At 39.2% G+C, this 25,716-nt stretch overlaps 1 protein-coding gene across 7 annotated transcripts in view; it reads right to left on the minus strand.

Annotated features, from left to right (window-relative positions):
• Positions 1 to 7,643: 7,643 nt before the first annotated feature.
• Positions 7,644 to 25,716, minus strand: part of TBK1 (TANK binding kinase 1) — a 48,734-nt gene continuing 30,661 nt past the window's right edge. For 6 of the 7 annotated variants that reach the window (XM_036301633.1, XM_036301635.1, XM_036301634.1 and 3 more), the window contains 13 exons: positions 24,930 to 25,126; positions 23,653 to 23,711; positions 23,150 to 23,241; positions 20,545 to 20,643; positions 19,651 to 19,729; positions 12,009 to 12,130; positions 11,833 to 11,909; positions 11,196 to 11,235; positions 10,625 to 10,726; positions 10,401 to 10,497; positions 9,665 to 9,771; positions 9,362 to 9,433; positions 8,080 to 8,149 (listed from right to left, as the gene is read on the minus strand). In XM_036301633.1, the coding sequence (XP_036157526.1) occupies positions 8,098 to 8,149; positions 9,362 to 9,433; positions 9,665 to 9,771; positions 10,401 to 10,497; positions 10,625 to 10,726; positions 11,196 to 11,235; positions 11,833 to 11,909; positions 12,009 to 12,130; positions 19,651 to 19,729; positions 20,545 to 20,643; positions 23,150 to 23,241; positions 23,653 to 23,711; positions 24,930 to 25,126 (1,195 nt within the window). In that variant the 3' untranslated portion in view covers positions 8,080 to 8,097. Of the gene's footprint in view, positions 8,150 to 9,361; positions 9,434 to 9,664; positions 9,772 to 10,400; positions 10,498 to 10,624; positions 10,727 to 11,195; positions 11,236 to 11,832; positions 11,910 to 12,008; positions 12,131 to 19,650; positions 19,730 to 20,544; positions 20,644 to 23,149; positions 23,242 to 23,652; positions 23,712 to 24,929; positions 25,127 to 25,716 lie in introns of all 7 variants that reach the window. The other variant, XM_036301632.1, reaches the window with a different exon arrangement.

Consider the following 25,716-nt stretch of genomic DNA (forward strand, 5'->3'; position numbering starts at 1 on the left):
AGGTATCCTGGAAGACATGTGCAATTGGTGATTAGTAATGACTTGGAAAAAGGAATGAAAAGCTGGGCTGTGAAAGCAATGGCCTTGCTATTGAAATTACATGACCAGGATGATTACTGGGAACTCGTAAGTGCTTTGGAGTAAGTTACACATATAACAATGCTCATCCTGACATGTAGAAGCCTAAATTTCAGGGCTTATAGCTAAATACGGAGTCTCTCTCTCTCTCTCTCTCTCTCTCTCTCTCTCTCTCTCTCTCCTATCTAATAAAAGAGAAACATGGTAATTGGCATACGACCGCTACCCTTCCCATTGGCTAATCAGGGCGATATGCAAATTAACTGCCAGCCAAGATGGCAGCCGGCAGCCAGGCAGCTTAAACTGAACATGAGGCTTGCTTGCTTCAGTGACGGAGGTCTGCAACGTTCCCTGCCTTCCTTGCCGGCCTCTGAGCTTGCAGTTTAAAAAACATTGTAATAAATATAGAAGCTAAACAAAACCCCAGAAACCAGCTTTCAGAGAGCTGGGATCTCAGAGCTGGAGTTGATACAGAGTTTCGATTATAGAACCGAAACAAACCAGATACCTGTTTTCAGCAGCTGAGGCCTCAGAGCTGAAGCCAAGCCTCAGAGCTAAAGCTGGCCCAGAATAAAAAAAAAAAAAAAGGAAAAAAGGAGCAGTTGGGAGCTTCAGTCCCAGCCTGAAAACAGCCCTCAGCCCCTCACCCAGACTGGCCAGGCACCCCAGTGGGGACCCCCATCCTGAAGGGTGTGTGACCAGCTGCAAACAGCCATCGTCCCCTCATCCAGGCTGGCCAGGCACCCCAGTGGGGACCCCCACCCTGATCCAGGACACCCTTCAGGGCAAACCAGCTGGCCCCCACCCATGCACCAGGCCTCTATTCTATATAGTAAAAGGGTAATATGCCTCCCAGCACCGGAATCAGCATGACAGGGGGCAGCACCCAAACCCCCTGATCGCCCTGCAGCTCTGTGTGTGACAGGGGGCGGGGTCACAACCTCCCTATCGGCCCTGCTCTGTTCCTGACAGGGGAAGGCGCCCCAACCCCCTGATCGGCCCTGCTCTGTGCCTGATAGGGGGGAGTTCCCCAACCCCCTGATCACCCTGTGGCTCTGTGTGTGACAGGGTGCGGCGCCCCAACACCCCCACCCCACGGGCCCTGCTCTGTGTATGACAGGGTAGAGCCATAACCTCCCCATCGGCCCTGCCCTGAGTGTGAGAGTGGCGGTGCCCCAACCCCCTGATCGTCCCTGCTCTGTGTGTGACGGGGGCGGTGCCCCAACTCCCCTATCGGCCATACTCTGTGACAGGGGGGAGCTCCTCAACCCCCGATGGGCCCTGCTCTGTGCGTGACAGGGGGGAGCTCCCCAACACCCTGATCGGCCCTGCTCTGTGCGTGACAGGGGGCAGCGCCCCAACCCCAAGATTAGCCCTGCTCTGTGCGTGACGGGGTGGCGCACAACCTCCCCATCGACCCTGCCTTGAGTGTGACAGGGGGCGGTGCCCCAACCCCCCAATCGGCCCTACCCTGAGCGTGACTGAGGGTGGCATCGCAACCTCCCAATCCGCCCTGCTCTGTGCATGACAGGGGGCGGCGCCCCAACTCCCTAATAGGCCCTGCTCTGAGCCCGACCAGGGGCTGCACCTAGGGATTTGGCCTGACCTCTGCCACCTGGGAGCAGGCCTAAGCCAGCAGGTCGTTATCTCCCGAGGGGTCCCAGACTGCGAGAGGGCACAGGCCGGGCAGAGGGACCCCCCCCCCCCCCCGAGTGCACAAATTTTTGTGCACCGGGCCTCTAGTATATATATATATATATATATATATATATATAGATAGATATAGATATAGATATAGATATATAGATATAGATATAGATATAGATATCCTATCTAATAAAAGAGAAACATGGTAATTAGCCGTATCTCCACTACCCTTCCCATTGGCTAATCAGGGTGATATGCAAATTAACTGCCAGCCAAGATGGTGGCCGGCAGCCAAGCTACTGACACGAACAGGAGGCTTGCTTTCTTCAGTGACGGAGGACTCCAACGTTCCCCGCCTGCCGCTGCTGGGCTCTGAGCTGCTAAGAAACATTGTTACAAATATAGAAGCTAAACAAAACCCCAGAAACCTGTTTTCAGTCAGCCGGGATCTCAGAGCTAGAGTCACAACAAAGTTTCAAATACAGAAAGTAAACAAAGCCAGAAACCTTTCAGTAGCGAGGTCTCACAGCTAAAGACGGCTCTCAGCTCCAGTGACAGCTATAAATCCAAGAATAAAAAAAAGAAAAAAGAAAAATGAAGCAGTTGGGAGCTTCAGTCACCCGCCAGCCTGAAAACGGCCCTCAGCCCCTCACCCAGACTGGCCAGGCACCCCAGTGGGGACCCCCGCCCTGATCCAGGACACCCTTCAGGGCAAACCAGATGGCCCCCACCTGTGCACCAGGCCTCTATCCTATATAGTAAAAGGGTAATATGCCTCCCAGCACTGGGATCAGCAGAGCCGTGAGGCCTCCTGGCCCCTGGAGCAGCATGACAGGGGGCAGCGCCCAAACCCCCTGATCGCCCTGCGGCTCTGTTCGTGACAGGGGAAGGCTCCCCAACCCCCTGATCAGCCCTGCTCTGTGCCTGATAAGGGGGAGCTCCCCAACCCCCTGATCAGCCCTGCTCTGTGATAGGGTGCGGCCCCTCCAACCCCGCCATGGGCCCTGCTCTGTGTGTGACAGGGTGGAGCCGCAACCTCCCCATCGACCCTGCCCTGAGTGTGACAGGGGGTAGTGCCCCAACCCCTTGACCAGCCCTGCTCTATGGGTGACGGGGCGGTGCCCCAACCTCCCCATCGACCATGCCTTGAGTGTGACAGGGGGTGGCGCCCCAACCCCCCAATTGGCCCTACCCTGAGTGTGACTGAGGGTGGCATCACAACCTCCTGATCGGCCCTGCTCTGTGCGTGACAGGGGGCAGCGCCCCAACCCCCTGATTGACCCTGCTCTGTGCGTGACAGGGTACGGAGCCCCAACCCCCTGATGGGCCCTGCTCTGTGCATGACAGGGGGCAGCGCCCCAACCCCCTGATTGGCCCTGCTCTGTGCGTGACGGGGTGGTGCCACAACCTCCCCATGGGCCCTGCCTTGAGTGTGACAGGGGGCGGTGCCCCAACCCCCCAATCGGCCCTACCCTGAGCGTGACTGAGGGTGGCATCGCAACCTCCCAATCCGCCCTGCTCTGTGCATGACAGGGGGCGGTGCCCCAACTCCCCAATCGGCCCTGCTCTGAGCCCGACCAGGGGCTGCACCTAGGGATTGGGCCTGCCCTCTGCCACCCGGGAGCAGGCCTAAACCAGCAGGTCGTTATCTCCCGAGGGGTCCCAGACTGCGAGAGAGCATAGGCTGGGCTGAGGGACGCCCCCTTCCCCCCTGAGTGCACAAATTTTTGTGCACCAGGCCTCTAGTGTATGTATGTATATATATATGCATTTGGTATATATGCTCCTTAACCAGGACTTAATATAAATTATCTGATATGACAATTAACAATGCCAGTCCTATTTCAGTAGATGAATAACATGGTGACAAGCTATTTGTCTTCAAGAAACCTTCCTCCTTTTTGTTTTCTTTGATAACCATACAGCTACTATGCTATTGTATCTTTGTGTCATGGCATTGACCAAGCTGGAGGGGATCTTTTTTTTTTTTTAATATATTTTATTGATTTTTTTACAGAGAGGAAGGGAGAGAGATAGTTAGAAACATCGACGAGAGAGAAACATCGATCAGCTGCCTCCTGCACATCTCCTACTGGGGATGTGCCCACAACCCAGGTACATGCCCTTGACCGGAATCGAACCTGGGACCTTTCAGTCCGCAGGCTGACGCTCTATCCACTGAGCCAAACCGGTTTCGGCTGGAGGGCATCTTTAAGACCAAGTCCAATCCCCATGTCATAGAGATAAGAACACTCGTCAGGGAGTTAAGTGACTTGTTCAGTCACACAACTCCTGATAGCAGAAACAAGGTCCCTTGCTGAAGTCCTGTGCTCTTTCCACTGGACTACAAGGCTCTCAAGCTCTGGATTTTTCGTGGATCGCTGAGGCTAAAACCCTGACTCAATTAGAAGAGTCCAGAGATGAGGAAACAGAGGAGAAATGAAGGTGAGCTGGAGGGTGTTAAGTCACATGGTGATAAAGCTCTTTGGGAGCCTTCACTTTAGTAAGTCATCGATCATTGGTCTTGCCTTGAGATCATTTGTTTTCGAGTAGGTTGACTGGGATAGAGGTTTTTAGGGAAACCTTGGTATATTTCTGTAGCGACCTTTAGATGACTGTAGATTATTGATGAGTGACCTGTGTGAGCTGTCTTTTGTAAGTGGCCACAACCCACCAGTCAATGCAGAAGATTGGAGCAAGCATCTCCAGGAATAGGCAGACTTCTAAGAACCAACTCACTTTTCTAACTCATCTAACTCATATGGTGGTCTTCATAAATTAATTCCTAAGACAGATAGTTATTAACTGCCCAATATACAAAACACTGTCAAACATTGAAGAGAGAATAAAAGAGGGGCTATGATTCTATAAGGCATATATTTCAATAATCTCATTAGACTGGGGTAATATCTCAACAAAAGACTATTTCATCAGATTATAAGTAAAAAGTTTGTTGGAAATAGGCTATTAATCTCCAAACTAATGAGAATACTAGCAAGCTTTGTTTTAGAAAAACAAATGACCAAACTTTATAGGTACAGATTATCCACTGACGAGGGCTATCTGTAAAGTGTATTATACAGGGAGTGTTTATATGTTCACAGTCTCTGATATCTACATACCATAGCACTGTGGTGTGGTAAAAACAAAACAAAACCAAAAAAACACTGGACCAGTAATTAGATGATCTAAAGTTCCGTTTTTTCCCCATGTAATTGTGTTGGAAGGTTAAAATGTTTAATCTTTTGCAGACAGTTCACTCATCTTTAAAGTCAAAGGATTGAAAATGATTTTTCTAAGTTCTCTTGGAGCTCTAGCATCCCAAATTATGTTATTCTGTATCTGAGGGATGATATATACAAAGAGGGACTTTCAAACTATTAAGTTAGATTCCCCTTATTTTGATAGTAAAAAAGAATGAAAGAAAATATTAATTCCAGGAAAACTAGATAACTTAAATGTACTAGGTCTTACATTTAATACATTTGTTAATTAGATAACCTCCCTTGGTCATAAGAGATCAGTCATTTCAGTGTTAATTAAAGGAGAATCTGCTGCTGGATCACCTATCACATCATCAGATTATGTTTGATAATCTCTGACAAGAGGTAAATGCTAAGCACTTACATAAGATGTAGAGCTACATGGGTCAAAAAAACATAATTATAATTCAGTTGCAAGATGAAACATTGTGAAGTAAAAGAACTCACTTACCTTAGTCTAGGCCATTTGTCCAACACTTCTCCCACCTGCAGAGAACAAAGGTGAAAGCTGGGCTCTGTAGAAGATGCTTTACACAGAGTTGGAAAGTTCGTTACTCCCGTAATTCCTTCTCCTCTTACCCTTTCACATTCCAGTCAGGCAAGACTGGATAGAAAATGCAGAGCTTTATGTAATAGCATATTTAAGGTACTTTAAAATCTCACATCAATCCCTGACTAAAATATGCTATAGTCTGGCCAGTGTAGCTCAGTGGTTGAGCATCGACCTATGAACCAGGAGGTCATGGTTAGATTTCTGATCAGGGCACATGCCCAGGTTGTGTGCCCGATCCCTAGTAGGAGGCCTGCAGGAGGCAGTCGATCAATGATTCTCTCTCATCATTGATGTTTCTATCTCTCCCTCTCCTTTCCTCTGAAATCAATAAAAAATATTTAAAAAATAAAATATGCTACATAAATTGACCCGAATAAAGGTTCATTGACTTTTCTAGTTTTCTAGGAGAAGGAAGGGGAACTCAATGTGATTAACTTATTCTTTTTTGTTTATTCTGAGGTATTTTAATTCCACAAGCAAATTAAGGTTCATTGAAAATAAGGGCTGTTTTTTACTTTTTTTTTCAAGCTAAACATTTCCATCTCTCTGTAGCAAACTTCTCTGAAGCAAAAGTCCCCAGGAATAGGCAGAAAACTGGATTATAGAAATAGCCTTGGCTTTTAATATAACCTCACCTTCAAATTACTTTATTTTCTCTCAATTTTCCCTCAGACAACTATTCATCAATTACCTAAAACAGGAAGAGTACCTACTGTTCTACCTCAGCAGGAAGGAAGGTTTTCTTCTTGCCAGTAATAAGACCAGCCAATAGAAATACCACGGTTTAGCCAATGAGAAGCTGTCATCACCCTGAACTCATTACTATCCTCGCATACCGTCATTTTTCTTTTGCTGATGACTCCCTTGCCCCACCTCCTTTCTATAAAAACTTTTCATTTTGCATAACTCCTCAGAGTATCCTGGCTAAATGAGATGCTGCCCAATTCCTGAATTAATTAGATATTAGTTGAATTTTGATTTTTAACCTGGGGAATAAAACAGTAAGTATTAATCAATACTAATGTGGAATAGAACTGCTCTTATCAACTTATAAAAATATAATCCCTGCCACTAGGGTTTATTGGTGTTTTTTTCTAGAGGCATTGAAATAAAAACTAGATCTGTGAATATATTAACTGATCACATAACTTAAGCAAAATTTTATCTAATTTTCAATAATATGATCATTTAAATTATACAATTAGAGGCATACATGTTAGATGATCAAACTGAAAATTAAAATCAAAAGGGATTAAACACCCCTTTACTCCACTCTCAGCAACAGGTATAATATTTGACAGGGGATAATTGTGTTCATATAAGTCACTCAACCCAGGCATTTATTTCTATAATGTTCTTATATGACATTTAAAATTCCTTACCACAATAATAATCAATTTGAGATTTCAAATAAAATCCTAATCCACTTTTAGTTGCCCAATGTTCATGACAGTCAAATTTACTCTCTAGGCTTAGGACATGATATCTTTATCATGGACATAGAGATTGTATACAATCACACTTCAATAATCTGACATATTGGAAACGAAAACCCACATAAATCTTTGTTGGATAAAATAATTTCTTGCTGAGCATAATGCTTTAATTTAAAACTCTGGGTAGATTTTTCAGAGAATGTCACCTTAGGATTTGTGCAGCATATATTTATGAAAGAACTACACTGGAGTCAGTGGGTTAGAAGAGAAACAAAATTGTCCCTACATCCAATAGTCTGAGACTAATTTAGCACCACTATCCATAATATTTCTTTAAAAAGATTATTTTTTGTTTCTCAAACTGTTGTACACAGAAAAATACAAATTATTTACATTAAAACTGAGAAATTTATTGATTTTTTTTCATGAAGTAGTAAGCAGAATTAAAGAAGTCATATACAGCTTAAAAGAGTTGAAATGATCCTAAAATTTTTACGACAATTTTAAATTCATGACCTAAATAAAAATGAATAGCTTTTAATAATTAAATTGCTTAAAAATTTTGCTCAGTAATTTATCTGAAAGTAAAAAGATACGAGGATAACCAGTATCTGGGCACCTTGTAAAATAAAATAATGCCACTTTATCCTTCTCAAAAAAATTGTGATCCTTGTGAAAACAGTGGTTCGGTTCTGCTCCCCGCCATAGAAGCAACCTCTCCATTCTACCACTTACAAAAGTGTCATCAGTCTTCTGATTTGTAAGGATGCCAATTTTGGGTCCATTTAAAAATGTTCCAGTCGGCAGTCAGAGATATCTGATCCAGCCTTACACAGAAGAGTAGATGATCAATATCTCAACACAGCAGTAATGGCTTTCTTCTAGTGCTCACTGAGGTAAAATGCCCTCATATAATTATAAATGTTAAAAGATAAAATTACATCTTAACAGCAGCCAAAAATTTATATATTTTTTATGTATTTACAATATTATACATATTTACATGACCACATCAAATGCTGAATTGTAGAAACAAGAGACCACTTATAGAAGCATTCGTTTAATGCCTCAGCATTATTTTCTTGTGCAAACTGAAACTTTTCTCAAACTTCTTAGAAAGCTAAAGACAGTCAACATTGCGAAGTCCACCATCCATGGTTAAAGAGCCAAACCTAAAAACAGAAGAAAAAAGGCATCATCAAAAGATTCTTTTATTTGGCCCCTAACATTTTATTTATTTATTTATTTTTAATATATTTTATTGATTTTTTACAGAGAGGAAGGGAGAAGGAGAGAATTAGAAACACCGATGAGAGAGAAACGTCGATTCAGCTGCTTCCTGCACACTCCCTACTGGGGAGGTGCCCGCAACCAAGGTACATGCCCTTGACCGGAATTGAAACTGGGACCCTTCAGTCTGCAGGCCGACGCTCTATCCACTGAGCCAAACCGGCTAGGCTGGCCCCTAACATTTTAAAGCAGACTATAGAATACTTTTCAGGGGAATAAAGAGTTTAAGCAACTGTGAACCACTCTATTTCTTACTGAAACACAGTGGTATTATTATAAATATGTGAAAAATACAATTCAGTGGCTTGGGAAGAAGTTCTTAAGAGAAAACAGAGAGTGACATAATCCAGAAAGCATTAGGAAGAACTGTATAACTTCTTTTTGGTGTGGTGGGATTCAGAAGCAAAGATGTGGAGTTGAGAGTAAGTATGACATACTACAGGGACAGTGTAGTATGGAACAAAATAGAGATAAATAAGCATCTCTGCGAAATAAGCATCAGACTGCTATTCTTGGTATATGTGCTGCCAAAGCAAGCACAGACTGTCATTTCGGGGAGCAGTGAAAAATACAGTTGGATGAGTAGGCTGAGGGTAGACTATTATATTCTTTGAATTCAAATATGAATTTAGATTTGACCTTTTAGATAACAGGAGTTTAAACATTTTCACCCAACTCCTCAAAAATCTGCATTTACAGGGAGATTTGCAGAGAGCTCTGCAAGTTACCCAGTACCAATCAGGGTGCTGGCATCTTATAAGCAACTCTGATTCCAAAATTGAAAATAATTCTAGTGAGAAAACAGTATATAAAAAATAATTACCACAAACTGATTCAAATAAGCAAATAAATAATTCTATTAACCAGTGCTTCTATAAAATGGAATCAATCATAGTTCACATGGTTTTATCCAAACAATCCCAAACAAATTAAAAGGCATCATGGAAGTCACCAAAATAAGGGTCCTGATTTTATATCGCTTTCCCACTGGCCTAATCTATCGATATAGGAAGACAGAGAGATACAGGTATAGATACGTATGTACTTGACTGCATATAAAATCACAGGGCAGAATGATATCTGCATTAACTCACCTTTCTAAAATATGATTATTTTCAGCAAGTTCTTTAACCACCCCTTCCATTTCTTCTTTTAATTTCTTCATACTATACATACAAAATAAAGATAAATAAGCATCTCTGTTCAAAAAAGTATGCAAGTGTTTTAGAATTGTATTTATATTATATTTTAGTTCTATAGCTTAAACTAAGTCACTAGATAATATTTACAAACATATTCACAACAAATACAAAAAATTTCAAAATAAAAGATCAAGATCACAAACGGAAACAAAAACAAATGGAAACATCATAGTTATCAAATAATAAATTTCTTACCCAAGAGTCATTTCTACTAATGTGTTAGAACATGGATAAATTGGAGCCATGGTATGTTTGATTCCACTGGAGGCTGCAAACATTTTCTGAGGCAACGTTTCTTGTAACTAAAACATAAAAAAATCCCACATCAATCACAGAACAAAATACTTACTACAGATCTTAGATCAAATGTTACCTACTTTAATAAGCCATTTATAGCTTTACATTTTAATTTCAAAACCATCAGTGATATAACACTTAAATCAATACTCTTTTTAAAAATCTTTTGTTATGGATGATAAAATAACAGTCTACCAGATGTTTTCAACTGTAAAACATCTAATTTCTTAAAACTTGGCTCAAAATATATACCACAGACCTGGCTGGGTGGGTCAGGTGGTTCGAGTGTCATCCCGTAAACCAAAAGGTGGCAGGCTCAATCCCTATCGGAGTGCCTATGGGAGGCAACCGATCAATGTTTCTCACACTGAAGCTTCTCTCTCTCTCTCTCTCTCTCTCTCTCTCTCTCTCTCTCTTTTTCTCTCTAAAGATCAATAAAAACATATCCTCATGTGAGGATTAAAAAATATGTATCTCTATATCCCACAAACAGGCAAGTAGAGCTGATACATGCATATTATGTACTATTTCTCCCTTCTCATTCATAATAAAATGTAAACGGAAAAGAATTTATTTCCGTTTTTCCTAATAGAAAAAAAGGTACTTTTCCCCCTAAATACTTTGATAGCTGTACCTCATTTGTATAGTCTTGATACTTTGATATTTCTTCTTCAATATCTAAACACTGATTAGTTAGGGATAACAACTGTTTCTTAAGATGAAGCATCTTTCTGAAAACCAAAAAGAATCAATTAATAAGCAATCTAATGAAATGTTATTCATACTTAAAATATGTAATATACATTAAAATGTGTATTATACAATCAACCACTCATTGCCCCCAAATAGTTTACCTACCTCATCCATTCTTTTGACTTATCCAAAAATGTCTCGTACTTTTTAACACATTCATCTGTGAAGTGGGTCATTGCTTTTGTTGCATGGTAATACAGTTTTTGCCTAGAATTTAGAAATAATCAGAGGCTTAAACCAATATCACTGTTTCTATTTCCAATATTTAAAAACTTTCCAATATGTAAAATTTGTTCCCTGAAAGTTGTGACTTTAGAATATTTACGAAGGCCAAATGTTTCTAACAGACATAATAGCAGCAAGAGGAGGAGAATGAGAAGGGAGAATGGTCAAAAAATATTTACTGAGTTAAGGTTAAGAAGGTAGTTAAGTCTGTACTCTCCATTATCTGCCCTTATGCAACAGAAGCACCTGAGGCAGGAGAAGCCTGCCCCTTCTCCCACCTCAGTAAGCTCTCAATCTGGAGCTAGGTAAGTGAGCCTCAAATATGTGCACACAGTAATAATTGTGTAGAGCCAAGATTAAAACATATTTTAAATTGTAATTAATTTAAACTTTAAGAATCACATTAATAACATAACCAAAAATAATTATTAAACATAATCTGGACACTTACTTATCAAATTTGTGGATTTGTTCTTCATTATAAGGTAATTCTAAAAGTAAAAAAATATATTACTTTTGTAAATGTACAATGATAAAATTACACACAGTATTTTTTTTCTTTGAGATTACTTTAAAAAACCTAAGAGTTTAAAGCAGGGGTCACTAGCTTGTGAACCATGAGTTAAATACAGGCCACAAATGCTTTCATTTGGTCTGTAAGGTGTTAACATTAAAAAGGAAAATGCTGCCAACATTTAAAAACAGGATATTTCAAATAAAACCTGTTTTTCTAGCTCTTTTTGAGATACAGAGAGATTGGGCAATAAATCAGGTGAATTTAAATAGTGACTCTCCCCTTTGGATGGGGGTATCTCCTCTCCGGTTCTCCTCAGTCTCCACTGGCCAATTTTATCCCTGCTATGTGCTGGCCTCCAGAAGTTGTGGAGTTCATGAGCCCTGGTTTGAAATATCCAAAAGGTTGGTTTTAAGAAACATTTAGTACATTTAATTTCTGACAGAATCGAATCTCTGAAAAATAACTTAAGCAGCCATCCTTATAAATATACTAAATTTGTTCTTCACTATAAGCTGGATTACAACTAGTAGGGCTAATTTTATTAGATTAACAAATGGTAAATTTTACTTACTACGTTCTGCTTTGTCTTTTTTGAATTGATAGTAAATCTCTGTGATCCAATTTAACAGGACTTGTAGCTTTTCTACACTATTTAAGGAAAAAAAAAACCCAAATAAATTAACTGATTTGATGTGAAAAAGTACATTATTAATAAGAGCAGAAACTACCAATAAAGTTATAACCTACTGTCTATCTTTTGGATGAGTGCCTTCTTGATGGGCCCATGTATCTGACAGCAATCCACCTGGAGATAATTTGCTTTCGATATCCTGAAGACTGTTTTCTATTGTTCCCCGAGAACTGGAAAGCTAAATAAAATCAATGGGTTCAGGCCCAGATTACCAAAAAATCAGAAATGATAATCACAGTGCCAATGGAGTCTAAAGTTTTAATCATATTTCTTTATGGATTATTTAAACTCAAAGTCTGAATATACAAATACATTTAATCATTCAATTAAGCTTGTTTCTTTCTCTGTAAAATATGGTTAATAGTCTATCCCATAATAAAGCCCCAAGGATAAAATGTAGGTAGTCAAGACTGTGCTCTATATGTTCTGATGCCAAACAAAAAGATAATTCCTATTAAAAACAGAAAATGAAAAGAAATAACATTTAAGATCCTGTTCATTTTAAGCTTAGTATTTATCATTTACCTACCACAGAACTAAGCATTTGTAAAACTTTTAAAGAAAGGATAAAGGCCAGACTTAAAGAATAAAAATACCTAAATATTAAGGATTCTGATACATACTACTGATTTCAAATAAAGTTTTCAGTGGCGGTTTACACTGCCATTAGCAACAAACAATCCTGCCCTTTTTACTACACTCTTGTCAGCACGGGACCAGCAGCCTCAGCTCACATAGGAACATGCTACAAATGCACACTTTGGGGTCCCACCTGTTGAACCAAAAACTCTGATGAAGCCTGGCTAATTTGAAAGACAAAAATAGTACCTTACTGTTATAATACATTTTGCTATTAATATTGTAAACATTTTTTTCCCAAGAGTTTTATTAGGTCTACTGATCTTTAAAATAATTTCTAAACGTTGTCTTTTAACTGCAGATTTAATGTTTCCCTTATCAATTTGAATGAGGTACTTTTATTTAAAAAACCTTTATCATATTTTCTCAGTTTGCTTTTTAACATTTTTTTTAGCATATAGAAATCTTAAGTTTTATGGTCAAATATGTCTTGCCTTCTATGCTTTATGTCTTCTCTAACATCAATGTTAAGAATATGTTAAGTATATGCTTTAAGTACTTTATACTTCCAAACTATGGAAAATAGTTTATGGATAAAGTTATTTATTTTTACAGCATTACATAGAAGTGTGAAAATGGCAAGCAACCTAAAAAACCAACAACAGGGAGATAATAAGTAAAAATACTAATCCATTGGCTACAATATTATTTCCATGAAAAGAAAGTTTTACAAAAAAACCCACCAAAAACCCAAAACTGGAAAATGCTCTTTAATAGTATTATACAAAAAATAAAAATAACAATCGTCTGCTCACAGGGTAACAATCATTTAATAATATATATAAAAAGAGAGAGCTAAAATAGTGCTTGTCAAACTTTAGCAGCATCCAAATCTTCTGGAGGGCTTGTCAAAACATGGATTGCTGGGGCTTTCAGTCAAGATGGTGGCATAGATAAATGTGGTACAATTTCTCTTACAACCACATAAAAAATACAACTAAACTACAGAATGCCTGAAATATGGCTGAATGGAAGTCCTATAACTATGGAATTAAAGAAGTCAAATGGAGACTGGTAGAAGGGGCGGAGACATGGAACACGCTGGTTCCACACCCATGTGGGGACAGATAAAAATTGGGAGGGAAATCTCAGATGCAGAGGTCCACCTTGATGAGCGAGGGGTCCCAGCCCCACACCAGGCCCCCCAGTCCAGGATTCCAGTGCCAGGCAGAGAAGTCCCATAACTTCTGGCTGTAAAATCTAGGGGGGGTTGTGGCTGAGTGAGATGGACGGCTACTGGAGTCACAGATGTCCCTTTTAAGGGCCCATGCATGGACTTACCAGGACTCACACCCTCTGAGCTCCAGCGCTGGGGCAGTAGCTCCAAAGGCACCAGGGACATAGGAGGAACTGAATTGTCTGGCATCAGGCCAAGAGCTGGAGAAGTAGTTTTCTCCCAGAGAGAAGTGTTGGCAGAGGCCATTGTTCCTTTTCTAAGCCTTCCCCCAACACAGTCAGCAGGCAGACACATCTGAGTCTCCATTAACCTGGGTAACACTATTCACCCCACCCTGGAGATTCCCTGAGATGCCCTACCTAACTTGCAGGCAACGGCCTGTTTTGGCTCATGCTTCAGACTTTCCTAAAATCTCTCATACAAGCAGCATCTGGCCTTGGTGTTCCCTGTACCTCGTGCTATGTGGCCTCAGGCCTGCCATTAGCAGTAGCCAGCCTTGGTCCACAGCTTGGCCTCTCCCGGGCACCTCCAAGCCCAGCACAAGTAGAAGCCATTTTCAGATTGCTTTGTAACTCATGTTGGGTGGCTCTGGGCAGAACACAAGCCACAGCGGATTTGGACCTGAACTTCCTGAGAGGCCCCAGAGCCAGCAGACCATGTTGAAGCATCACCCAACCACCTCCAAAATCAACATACTCAGTGGGCACAAGAGCCCTGATGAAATAAACCCTCCTTCATGGAGTGGACAGCTGATCCTTCATAGTAGTTGCAGCCAGTCCTTATAGTTGATAGGCCTAGGAGTAAAGCCCTCCCATTGATGTGCCAACAGCAATTAAGGTTCAACTACAACAGGAGGGTGTACACAGCAAACAGTGGGGAAGGGGTGCGCACTTAGAGTTCCCAACTTGGGTGAACGGGGAGGCTGTGCCTCTGGATCCTACAGAACACCTACTACATAGACCACTCTACCAAGTCCACGAGACGTAGCAGCTCTACCTAATACGTAGAAACAAACACAGAGAGGCTGCCAAAATGAGGAGATAAAGAAATATGTCTCAAATGAAGAAATACAACAAAACCCTGGAAAAAGAACTAAACTAAATGGAGATAAGCAATCTACTAGATGCAGAACTCCAAACACTGGCTGTAAGGATGCTCAACGAACTTAGGAAGAATTTCAACAAAGAAATGCAAGAAACATAAAAATGTAACTGGGAAACAAAAAAATAACTAGTCAGAAATGAAGAATACATTATAGGGAATCAACAGTGGAGTAGATGGAGGATCCAATCAGAGATTTGGAAGATAAGAAAGCACAATCAGCACAGCAAAAAGAAAAAAGAATTAAAAAATAAATGAGGATAGTATAAAGAGCCTCCAGGACAACTTCAAGTGTACCAGCATTCACATCATGGGAGCACCAAAAGGAGAAGAAAGAGAACAAGGAATTGAAAACCCATGTAGCCCAAGCCGGTTTGGCTCAGTGGATAGAGCGTTGACCTGTAGACTGAAAGGTCCTGGGTTCAATTCTGGTCAGGGACACATGCCTGGGTTGCAGGCTTGATCCCCAGTGCAGGGTGTGCAGGAGGCAGCCGATCAATGGTTCTCTCTCATCATTGATGTTTCTATCTCACTTTCCCTCTCCCTTCCTCTCTGAAATCAATAAAATATATTAAAACAAGAAAAAAAGAAAACCCATGTAAAAAAAAATAGTAATGGAAAACTTCCCTGCTCAGTTGGTGTGGCTCAATGGTTGAGCTTTGACCTATAAACCAGGAGGTCACGGTTTGATTCCTGGTCAGGGCACATGCTCAGGTTGCAGGTTTGATCCCCAGTGGGGAGCTTGCAGGAGGCAGCCAATCAATTATTCTCTCTCATCATTGATGTCTCCATCTCTCTCCCTCTCCCTTCCTCTCTGAAATCAATAATAAAAAATATATTAAAAAAAGAAAACTTCCCTAACCTGGTGAAGGAAATAGGCATATAAGTCCAGGAAGTACAGAGTCCCAAACAAGATGAACCCAGAGGCCCACACCAAGGCACATCATAATTAAAATGCAAAAAGATGAAAACAAGGAGAGAATTTTAAAAGCAGTAAGAGAAAAGAAATTAGTTACTTACAAGGGAGCTTCCATAAGACTGTTAGCTGATTTCTCAACAGAAACTTTGCAGGTCAGAAGGAACTGGCAATGATTTTCAAAGTGATAAAAAGCAAGGACCTACAACCAAGATTATTCTACCCAGCAAGCTTTCATTTAAAATTGAAGAACATATAAAGAACTTCCAAGACAAGAAAAAAGCAAAGGAGTTCATTGCCACCAAACCAGTATTACATGAAATGTTAAAGGATCTTCTTTAAGAAGCAGATGGGGCCCTAACCGGTTTGGCTCAGTGGATAGAGCATCTGCCTGCGGACTCAAGGGTCCCAGGTTCGATTCCGGTCAAGGGCATGTACCTTGGTTGCGGGCACATCCCCAGTGGGGAGTGTGCAGGAGGCGGCTGATCGATGTTTCTCTCTCATCGATGTTTCTAACTCTCTATCCCTCTCCCTTCCTCTCTGTAAAAAATCAATAAAAAATATATTTTTTTAAAAAAAGAAGCAGATGGGGGGAAAAGATATAAATATGAACAATAAAATAGCAATAAATACATATCTTTCAACAAATGACTCTAAAAAACCAAAATAAACAAAGAAGCAGAACAGAAACAAACTTATAGATATGGTGAACATTGAAGGGGGTTGCCAGATCAAAGGGGGGTTAGGGAGATGGGTGAGAAAGATGAAGGAATTTAGAAGTACAAATTGGTAGTTACAGAACAGTTACAAGGATGTAAAGTATAGCATAGGGAATATCTATACCAGGGGTCCTCAAACTACGACCCGCGGGCCACATGCAAATACAAATATTGTATTTGTTCCCGTTTTGTTTTTTTACTTCAAAATAAGATATGTGCAGTGTGCATAGGAATTTGTTCATAGTTTTTTTTTTTAAAGTATAGTCCAGCCCTCCAACGGTCTGAGGGACAGTGAACTGGCCCCCTGTTTAAAAAGTTTGAGGACCCCTGATCTATACTAATAAAAGCTTATGTGGACGTCACACCCTCATGCCGTGATTCCTCATGCCATCACAATCCATCACCTGCATGTACAACAGGTGTGCGTGGTTGGGCAGGGCTGCGTGCCCGGTGAGGTACACGCGGGTGGGCGGGGACTTAAGTGCCGCCTCTACACATGTGAGCTGCACAGGAAACACCTTTTCTGACCACTCATTGGCTAAGCTCACGGTACACCACTCGCAGTGTTCTTGGCAACTTGGCTAATAAGAATCCAAGAAGGTGATCTAGGGTTTTTCCACCTCACTCCTGGGGGAAAAAACGAAGGTCCGCTGCTGGAGGGAATAAGAAATGCCATATTGGTGCGGTGTTGGTGGTATAGTGGTGAGCATAGCTGCCTTCCAAGAAATGTCATATCCACCCTAACCAGTTTGGCTCAGTGGATAGAGCATCGGCCTGAGGGCTGAAGGGTCCCAGGTTCGATTCCGGTCAAGGGCATGTACCTGGGTTGTGGGCACATCCCCCGTAGGGGGTGTGCAGGAGGCAGCTGATCGATGTTTCTCTCTTATAATGTTTCAAGCTCTCTATCCCTCTACCGTCCTCTCTGTAACAAAATCAATAAAATATATATTAAAAAGAAAAGAAAAGAAATGTCATATCCTGCCTTAGCCAGTTTGGCTCAGTGGATAGAGCCTCGGCTCATGCAGGAGGCAACCAATCGAAGTATCCCTCTCACATTGATGTTTCTCTCTGTCTTTCCCTCTCTCTTCCACGCTCTCTAAAAATCAACAGAAAAATATCCTCAGGTGCCTTCCCCTGATCATCCTGGTCACCTCCCGCAGAGGGAGGCCTAATTGCAGCTTAGGAGCAGGTGTAAGCCATCAGTAGGACATCCCCTCAGGGCTCCTGGACTGTGAGAAGGGGCAGGCTGGGCTGAGGAACCCGTGCATGAATTTCATGCACCAGGCCACTAGTAGTCAATAATATCATAGTAACTGTATATGGTATCAGATGGGCATAAAAATGCATTGGAAAGATTACTTAGTAAGTTATATAATGTCTAATCACTGGGTTGTACACTTAAACTAATAATATTGTATACCAACTGTAATTAAAAAATAAAAAAGTATTTAAAGAAAAAACCCCAACAACTCAAATAATGGATTTCTGGGCCCTACCATCACAGTTCCTGATTCAATAGCTGGGGCCCCAAAATATACATTTCTAACAAGTTCTTATGTGAGGCTGGGGCTGTTGGTCCATGACCTACTCTGAGAATCATTTTTGGGTGGGGAGCATATATGGTATCATTTCTACATATACATTTTGTTTTACAGTAGGAAAAAATTTTAAGATCTCCATTAGGAGATTTTAAGCAAATAAACAAGTTATGAGAAAAAAACAGTGCAACATAGTGAAAAGTAATTGGTCTGAAGTTAAAGCCCTAATTTCATAAGACTCAGCGACCTTAAGTTATTTAATCATCCATGCTCCAATTCTCACAGGAAATCCAAATCTTCCCCAAAATGTCACACAAGTGAGAAACACTTGGGCTCCCTAAAGAAAACATACAACTTCAATTCCAAGTGCTCAAATGACGCTTGCACTAGAAATAAGTATCTATTCGGACTATGAGCCAGTAAATAAAGTTTTAAGACAAAAGCAGAAAAAGAACAAAAAACACAATATAACTGCCTATATTTAAAAACAAACAAATATTGGGGAAGACAATTTGTTTCTTAACTTTAATTTGCTTTATTCTATATCAACATTTAAAAAAACTTTTTTGACCATGACATTCACTTTAATTTAACTCTGTTTCACTTAAATGTGTATATATATAACTGAACTGAAAGTTTCCTGGAACAGTAATTTCATTATTATATGTGATGTATGCTAACATTTTCTATTCCATTCCATTTAAAAACACTGCTGACTGCAACACACTAAACTTTACAACCTACTAGTTGTTCATGACTCATATTTTGAAAATCACTGTTCTAGATATAAAACTGAAGGAAAAAAACAACTAAAAATCAGCGTAAGCTGGAAAAAGAGAAAAGGGATACTGTATCAAGTTCTTTTTCCTTTTTAATTTAACATCCATCTCATGAAAGAATACTTCAAATGCTAAAAACTTGCAGGAGCATAGCATTTTTATTTATCTCATTTAATTGGTACAACAGGATAAAAAACTGCATATTTTAAAGAAAAAGAAAATAAGGAAGCAAAGAATTAAAGGCCTTGCTTAAGTCACCAGGCAGGAATAGCCAGGTAAACAGGGGCAATCCTGGGATTAGTAATCAGTTCTTTTACAATACATTGTATTAAGAGATCAGAAACTACCTGAAATGCTACTGTATTTTTTTCAGTAGAAGAGAGACTTTTGTCCTAATTTCTTTAGGTATAGAAATGATTCCCAGCCTTTAGGAACCTAAATCTTTCTTTCCTTACTTTTTATTTTAGAAAAGATCTGATATTTTCCTAACTTGCATCTAATTCTAAGCAAGTTTAAGTACCCTGTTGTTAAATTACATTTATGAGCATGCTTTAACTGCCATAGAAGCAACACAAGAACATTATCAATTTTTAAAGAGACAGGAAGAGAGGGAGAGAGAAATGGGCTTAAAGCAAAGCAGGCATTTGGAAACATTGTAAAGATCTGCATGCAGTGACGGTATTTAAATATTATAGACAGTACCTAAAAATAGGAAAAGGATACTTTAGGTATCCTTTAGTATATCATCTCTCGGAAAGTTTAGATCTATTCTCACCAGCAAAGAAACTGATTATGAGCCTATGATTCTCACAATTTTGTAAATACTTACTCTCAACAATTTGGTGTGTATGTCTGAAATTTCATCTAAGTCTGTTGCTTCTAGATTGGTTTTCAACAATTTTTCATATCTGTGTGAAAACCAAGTATGGAAAAATTAAATGAGTATAATGAATACACAGATTTAATCTAAAAAGATTTTTTATAAATTACATTTGAGTTCTTATTATCATCATAATTTAAGGATAAAATTCTGAATACAAAGTCTACAAAGCAATAGATTTCAAGAAAACTTGATGTCTTTGTAAAGAAAGAATTTTATATACTTAGACATTTGCAGGTTAAGAGATAAAATATAAGACAACTTAATTTCATATAGTCTCATGCCAGGATAATAGTCATAATACTACATTTCAGAATTAATAGTGGTCAACAGTAAATTCTGATTTCACTAATCATATTTCCTATGCTGTACCAATAGTATAGTCTAGGAAGAGGGCAATTTAAAAATATTCTGTTTCAAAAGACATTCTCAGGGATAAGCTTAATAAGCAAAGTAAACTAGAAGTAATCCCCAAATTCTAAAAACACTACAAAACTACAGTTCTAGAATACCTCTTCCTATTTCCTCTGTTGATTACAGGCTTTTTATTTTCCTATTCAGAGCATCTGCTTTGCAAAGTATAACACGAGATGTTTCTGGCTCAGGTTACCTTTTCCCTAACAAAGGGAAGGAGAAATACTAACAGAGATGGTGTTCATTTCTTACTGAGACAACTGGATATTTTTCTGCCTTTGTGAGGAAGAAACTTAAACTAAGGTTGTGCCTTAATACAAACATTTGCATAGCATGCAATATGTGTCAAGGATAATTAAACAAATTAAACAGAAATGTAACAATATTTAACATTTTAACAACTATTAGTTAAGGAAGTAACCTACTCACACTTTCATACTTTGAATGCTTCTGAGGCAGAATTCCAATGTGATCACAACTTCCGTCTTTTTGTGAACAGTTTCATTATAATCATCTTTAACTAATTCTCTAAAAAAAATATTCTCATTAGTATATCTAAGGAATTATTTGTTTTCTCTTGCCTACCACTAATTACTCTGCTATCCTTCTGTTCAAATTTCTTAAGTCTTGCTATATTATGAGAGCCAATTCACTTTTTATTAATAAAAGCATTTTTGTGAGTCTTATACATATCTAGGGCATAAACCATTACTACATATTAGGTTAACAATTTAGAAATCCAAAGCATTAATAGATTAAAAATAAAAACTAATCTACAATAAAAGAAATAAGCTAAATAGCATTACATTTTATACCACCAGAATTTTTACTACTCATAGTAGACTGCTGTTCGATTTCTACTTTAAATCAAGACAACCTCTCAAGAAGCAGCATGACATCTATACTAAAAATAGGGTAATATGCAAATTGGTTGGGATGCCCTCATGCATAACGACCAATCAGCAGGTTGCACGCACAGCAGGCGCGGGTGGGCGGGAACTTGCAGCGTTGAGGACGGGGATTGGGGATGGTGGAGGCCTCTCCGTGCGCCTGCTCCGGGGGTCCGCAGGCCTCCCCCAGTTCCGGCCTACCTCTTTGGGGCAATTCATCGAGGAGCCCCAGATGGGTGGGCAGGACCTAACTCTTTGGGGCGATGGATTGCAGGGCTCTTGCACTGTGACAGGGCTCAGGCCAGGCTGGGGGACCCTCTTCCCCCCGCTGGAGTGCACGAATTTCGTGCACCAGGCCACTAGTAGTAAATAATATAATTGAAGGGCTTTTGGTTTACACCAAGGGTCAACAAACTAAGACCTGATGCCTGTTTTTGCTAAGAATGGTATTTATATATTTAAAAGTTATGAAAACAAAGAGACCTTACTAACTGATAAAAAAGTTTACCAACAGTGGTGTACATTAAAAACTATTTTCTCATGACTTAATAAACTAAAAGCTCAAAAGTAAAAGGAATAAAAGCTTCAGGGAGCAGTGATTAGGGTAGGTAACAATAGCAAGAGAAACGAGAGCTGTTAGTAACAATACTATGGAAACAAATGGAGTCAACATTTAGATTTTTCCAGAAACTATTTAGTAAAAGCAAAGAGGCTTCTTAATGGAAAGAGAAAAACATAGGCTTATGAACACATAAAAAATATTATAAGCATACATTTATGGATTAAACATAAAGATCAAAGGGAAAAAAGAGCCCTTTTTCTCCTTAGAAGCAGCAGCAGAACAAGAATGACGACATGCTTCATACATGTTTTTGCAAGAAGGGAAGGCTAGGAATGAGGTGGGCACACAGAAACTATTACAAGAATTTAAGTTGAAGAACACCAGGAGCCCAGAGAACATGATGCCATTACTGCGGGCGTATAAAATTCAAAAACTTCAAATGATGTTGTATAGAACTAGTTATGATTCTTAAAAGACACCATTTATTCTCCATTTCTATCAGAAGCAAAGGTGATATCTATAAATCATGAAAAGTTAAAAAAAGGTCATTCTCAAAACATTTCCGAGCATCACTTTTAGGGGGAACATACTAAACTAGATGATCAATATTCTGACCAAGAATAACTATATTAAGTGGCTTAGTAAAAAAAAATTAGCTTTTAAATTGCTTGTCAGGGTGAGTGTGTGCTCATAGCATATGCTTTCATTTATATAAAATGTCTAGAACAGGCAAATCTACAACAACAGAAAGTATACTAGTGGTGGGCTAGGAGGTTATAACAAAAGTGGGGAGTGAATGGGTGCAGGTTTCTTTTTGGGTTGATAAAAATTAGGGATGATGATTGCATAACTCTGAATGTACAAAAAAACCACTGAATTGCACATTTTAAAAATGGGTAAATTTTATAGCATGCGAATTTAAAAAATGCTGTTTTTGTTTTTTAAAAAACAACTGAGTGCCGTGAAACCGGTTTGGCTCAGTGGATAGAGCGTCGGCCTGCGGACTGAAAGGTCCCAGGTTCGATTCTGGTCAAGGGCATGTACCTTGGTTGCGGGTACATCCCCAGTAGGAGGTGTGCAGAAGGCAGCTGATCGATGTTTCTCTCTCATCGATGTTTCTAACTCTCTATCCCTCTCCCTTCCTCTCTGTAAAAAATCAATAAAATATATTAAAAAAAAAACAAAAATAAAAACTGAGTGCATACTTTATTTAGGAAGAGATTCTGAGGACAAAAACCCTGGAAAGAAGTACAGGTTGTACTGGATTACAACAATGACTAAGCCTCCCAAGACAATGAAATGACAGCCAAGTTAAGGTCCTCAGAAAAGGAATTCATTTGCCATCACATCGTAAGTGTGGTGTAAGTTTTCAAACTCAGATATTAATATCCTGTCTCACAAGGTCATTATAAAATCAATGAATAAAATAGCTGCTAAATGTTTTATAAACTAAATGTGAAAACAAAATATTGTAACAAAATCAAGCAGCTGACCCAACCTAGTCTGAAGAGATGGGGCGGTTATCAGTTATTTAGTGAGGTCTATGTGAAGATCAATTTTTAAATTTCCACTTGTTACTTACATCAACCATCGTATCCCCTTTCGCATTAATTCCTGATAAAGCAGCAAGGTACTGGCAATTCTACAGGCATAACACACAACTCCTGTCATTGCCTGAAGAAGAAATGCAAAATGTTATTATTTGGTGCTAACTATGGTACAGGGCAAGGAAACCTTTTACATAAAAATTTTCAAACATATATTTTTATCAGTTTAATTAAAAACACAATTAACTACCAATTTCTAAAAGCTAAGGATAGATAGAACTGTAATGAACATGTCAACCTTAACATGATAATGTTAAACATGCACTGCCTCCATGGAGAAAGTTTTCTGTGAATCAAAAAAAAGGCTATAACGTTAAAAAGAAAGAACACAAAATAATTTGCAATGGATAACAATTTAAGTGAATGACTTCCTAAATCAAATAGGCATCTATAAAGACACAATACATTTTATTGCTTCCACTATTGATAAGATAATTTGAACTCAGATGTTTATATAGTAATTTAATTAAATACTAACCTTAGCCATGCTAGCATCTCCATCTAAATCATAACGTGGATGTACTTTAGGGAGGGAAACTGAAACATTAAATAAAATAGTTAAAATCAGAAATAGAGAATTTTGAGTAAATTATTGTATCCTTTATATAGTAACCTCTAACTTCAACATCAACCTTTAAATTAAATTAAACATAGTGACAAACTATAATGTTCTTTCCCTGGTTAAAAACAACATCCTGGCTGGTGTGGCTCAGTGATTGAGCATCCTCCCATGCACCAAGTGGTGGAAGGTTCAATTCCAGGTCAGGGCACAAGTCCAGGTTTTGGGTTTGATCCCTAGTAGGGGGCATGCAAGAGGCAGCAGATCAATGTCTCTCACTCTCCCTTTCTCTCTCTCTCTAAAAAAAATAAAAATCATACAACATATTTAAAAGAACAACAATACTTGAAACAATAATGCTCATCCTATAACAAATTACCTACAATATTTCGAAGGAATTTCATTTTTTTCTTAAATATATTCCAACACAACCAGCTCAATACCTCTATTTAAGTTGAAATCAAATCCCAAAATCCAAATAGAAATGTAAAAATCTGGATAGTTTATTTTTTTCAACAGTTAATAATTTAAAAGACTCCAAAATGCAGATCTAATTTTTCTTAGACTCCAAAGCCTGGCAAAGTGTCCCATTCACACTGGGCACAAGAAATATTTGCTGAAATTTATGGCACAAAAGGTTATTTTGAATATGAGTAAAATACTAAAAGCTTTAGAAAGCTATAGTGAAACATACATGACAAACTATTTTACCACTTTATGAAATAAAATATTTAATATCAAATTGTATTACCTACAGAGGCTTTTAAATTTTACTAATTTTGTACAACTAATTTACAAAATTTTAATGTTTATGAAAGGTCTACAATAATGTCATCATCAATCAACTTTATGAAGATAATCATTTTTAGGTTTTGTTTGTTTGTTTTGTTAATCCTAACCTGAGGATATTTTTCCATTGATTTTTCTTTTTCTTTTTTTCAGAGAGAGTGGAAGGGGGGAGGGGGAGAGAGAGAGAGAGGGAGAAACATCGATGTGAGAGACACATCAGCTGGTTGCCTTAAGCTCTGACCGGGGTGGGGAATAAACCTGTTACCCAGGTAGATGCCCTTGACCAGGAATCAAACCTGTGACCTTCTGGTGTGAAGGCCGATGCTCTAACCACTGAGCACACCAGTCAGGGCCAGTGTTGTTGTTTTTTTTAATGGCTAGTAAGAACAAGAAAAATCCCAACTTACTTTTTTCATATTTCAATCCTACGGTATCCAGAGGTTCCCGGCTTACTACAAAGATAGGATTTTCCTCAGTAGTTTTAGGGAAATGCTGTCCTAGTCTTCCAGGTTCTAGAACTAAGCGGCGTCCTTCATATATAAGTTCTTGATTTGCAGAAATAATTTTGGTTTGTTTATACACCAGTTCATGAAATACAGTAGCACTGTGTGAGAAAAATCCAAAAAGACAACATAACTGAGATAAAAAGAGAGGGGAAGTCTTTTTTAAAATGACTGAGTACAACATCCATTTCTAGTGGTACTTCAGGTCAGGGCCAGTCCACAGAAACCCCACTTTGTTGATGTGAACACTACAAAGTCTGTTAAACTAAAAATTTCATCTAAACTGTCTAAACAGCAATTCTAAAATATTTCTGTTTGCATACATATACTGGGTAGGCACAATACACAGGGTTCTTAATATTTAATAATGGGGAGCCAACATAGCAGAGTTAAGAGCAATGGCTCTGAAATCAGACTGAGTTTGAATTCCAGTTATTCCATTTATTTGCTGAATTACTTTCAGTTACTCCTCTGTGCTAGGTTTCCTCATGTGTAAAATGGGAATAATAGGACCCACCTCACAGATTTGTTGTGAGGACTAAGTGACTTAAATATATAAAGAACTGAGAATAGTACTTATAACATCACTACATAGCATTTATTAACTCAATTAATAAAACCAGGTATTTTCAAAATGTTTTTGGGAAAAAGCTAGATTCTCCCTAAACAGATTCATGAAATCAAAGAAACG

The sequence above is a fragment of the Myotis myotis genome, unplaced genomic scaffold (assembly GCF_014108235.1).
Source record: "Myotis myotis isolate mMyoMyo1 unplaced genomic scaffold, mMyoMyo1.p scaffold_m19_p_3, whole genome shotgun sequence".
NCBI lineage: Eukaryota > Metazoa > Chordata > Mammalia > Chiroptera > Vespertilionidae > Myotis > Myotis myotis.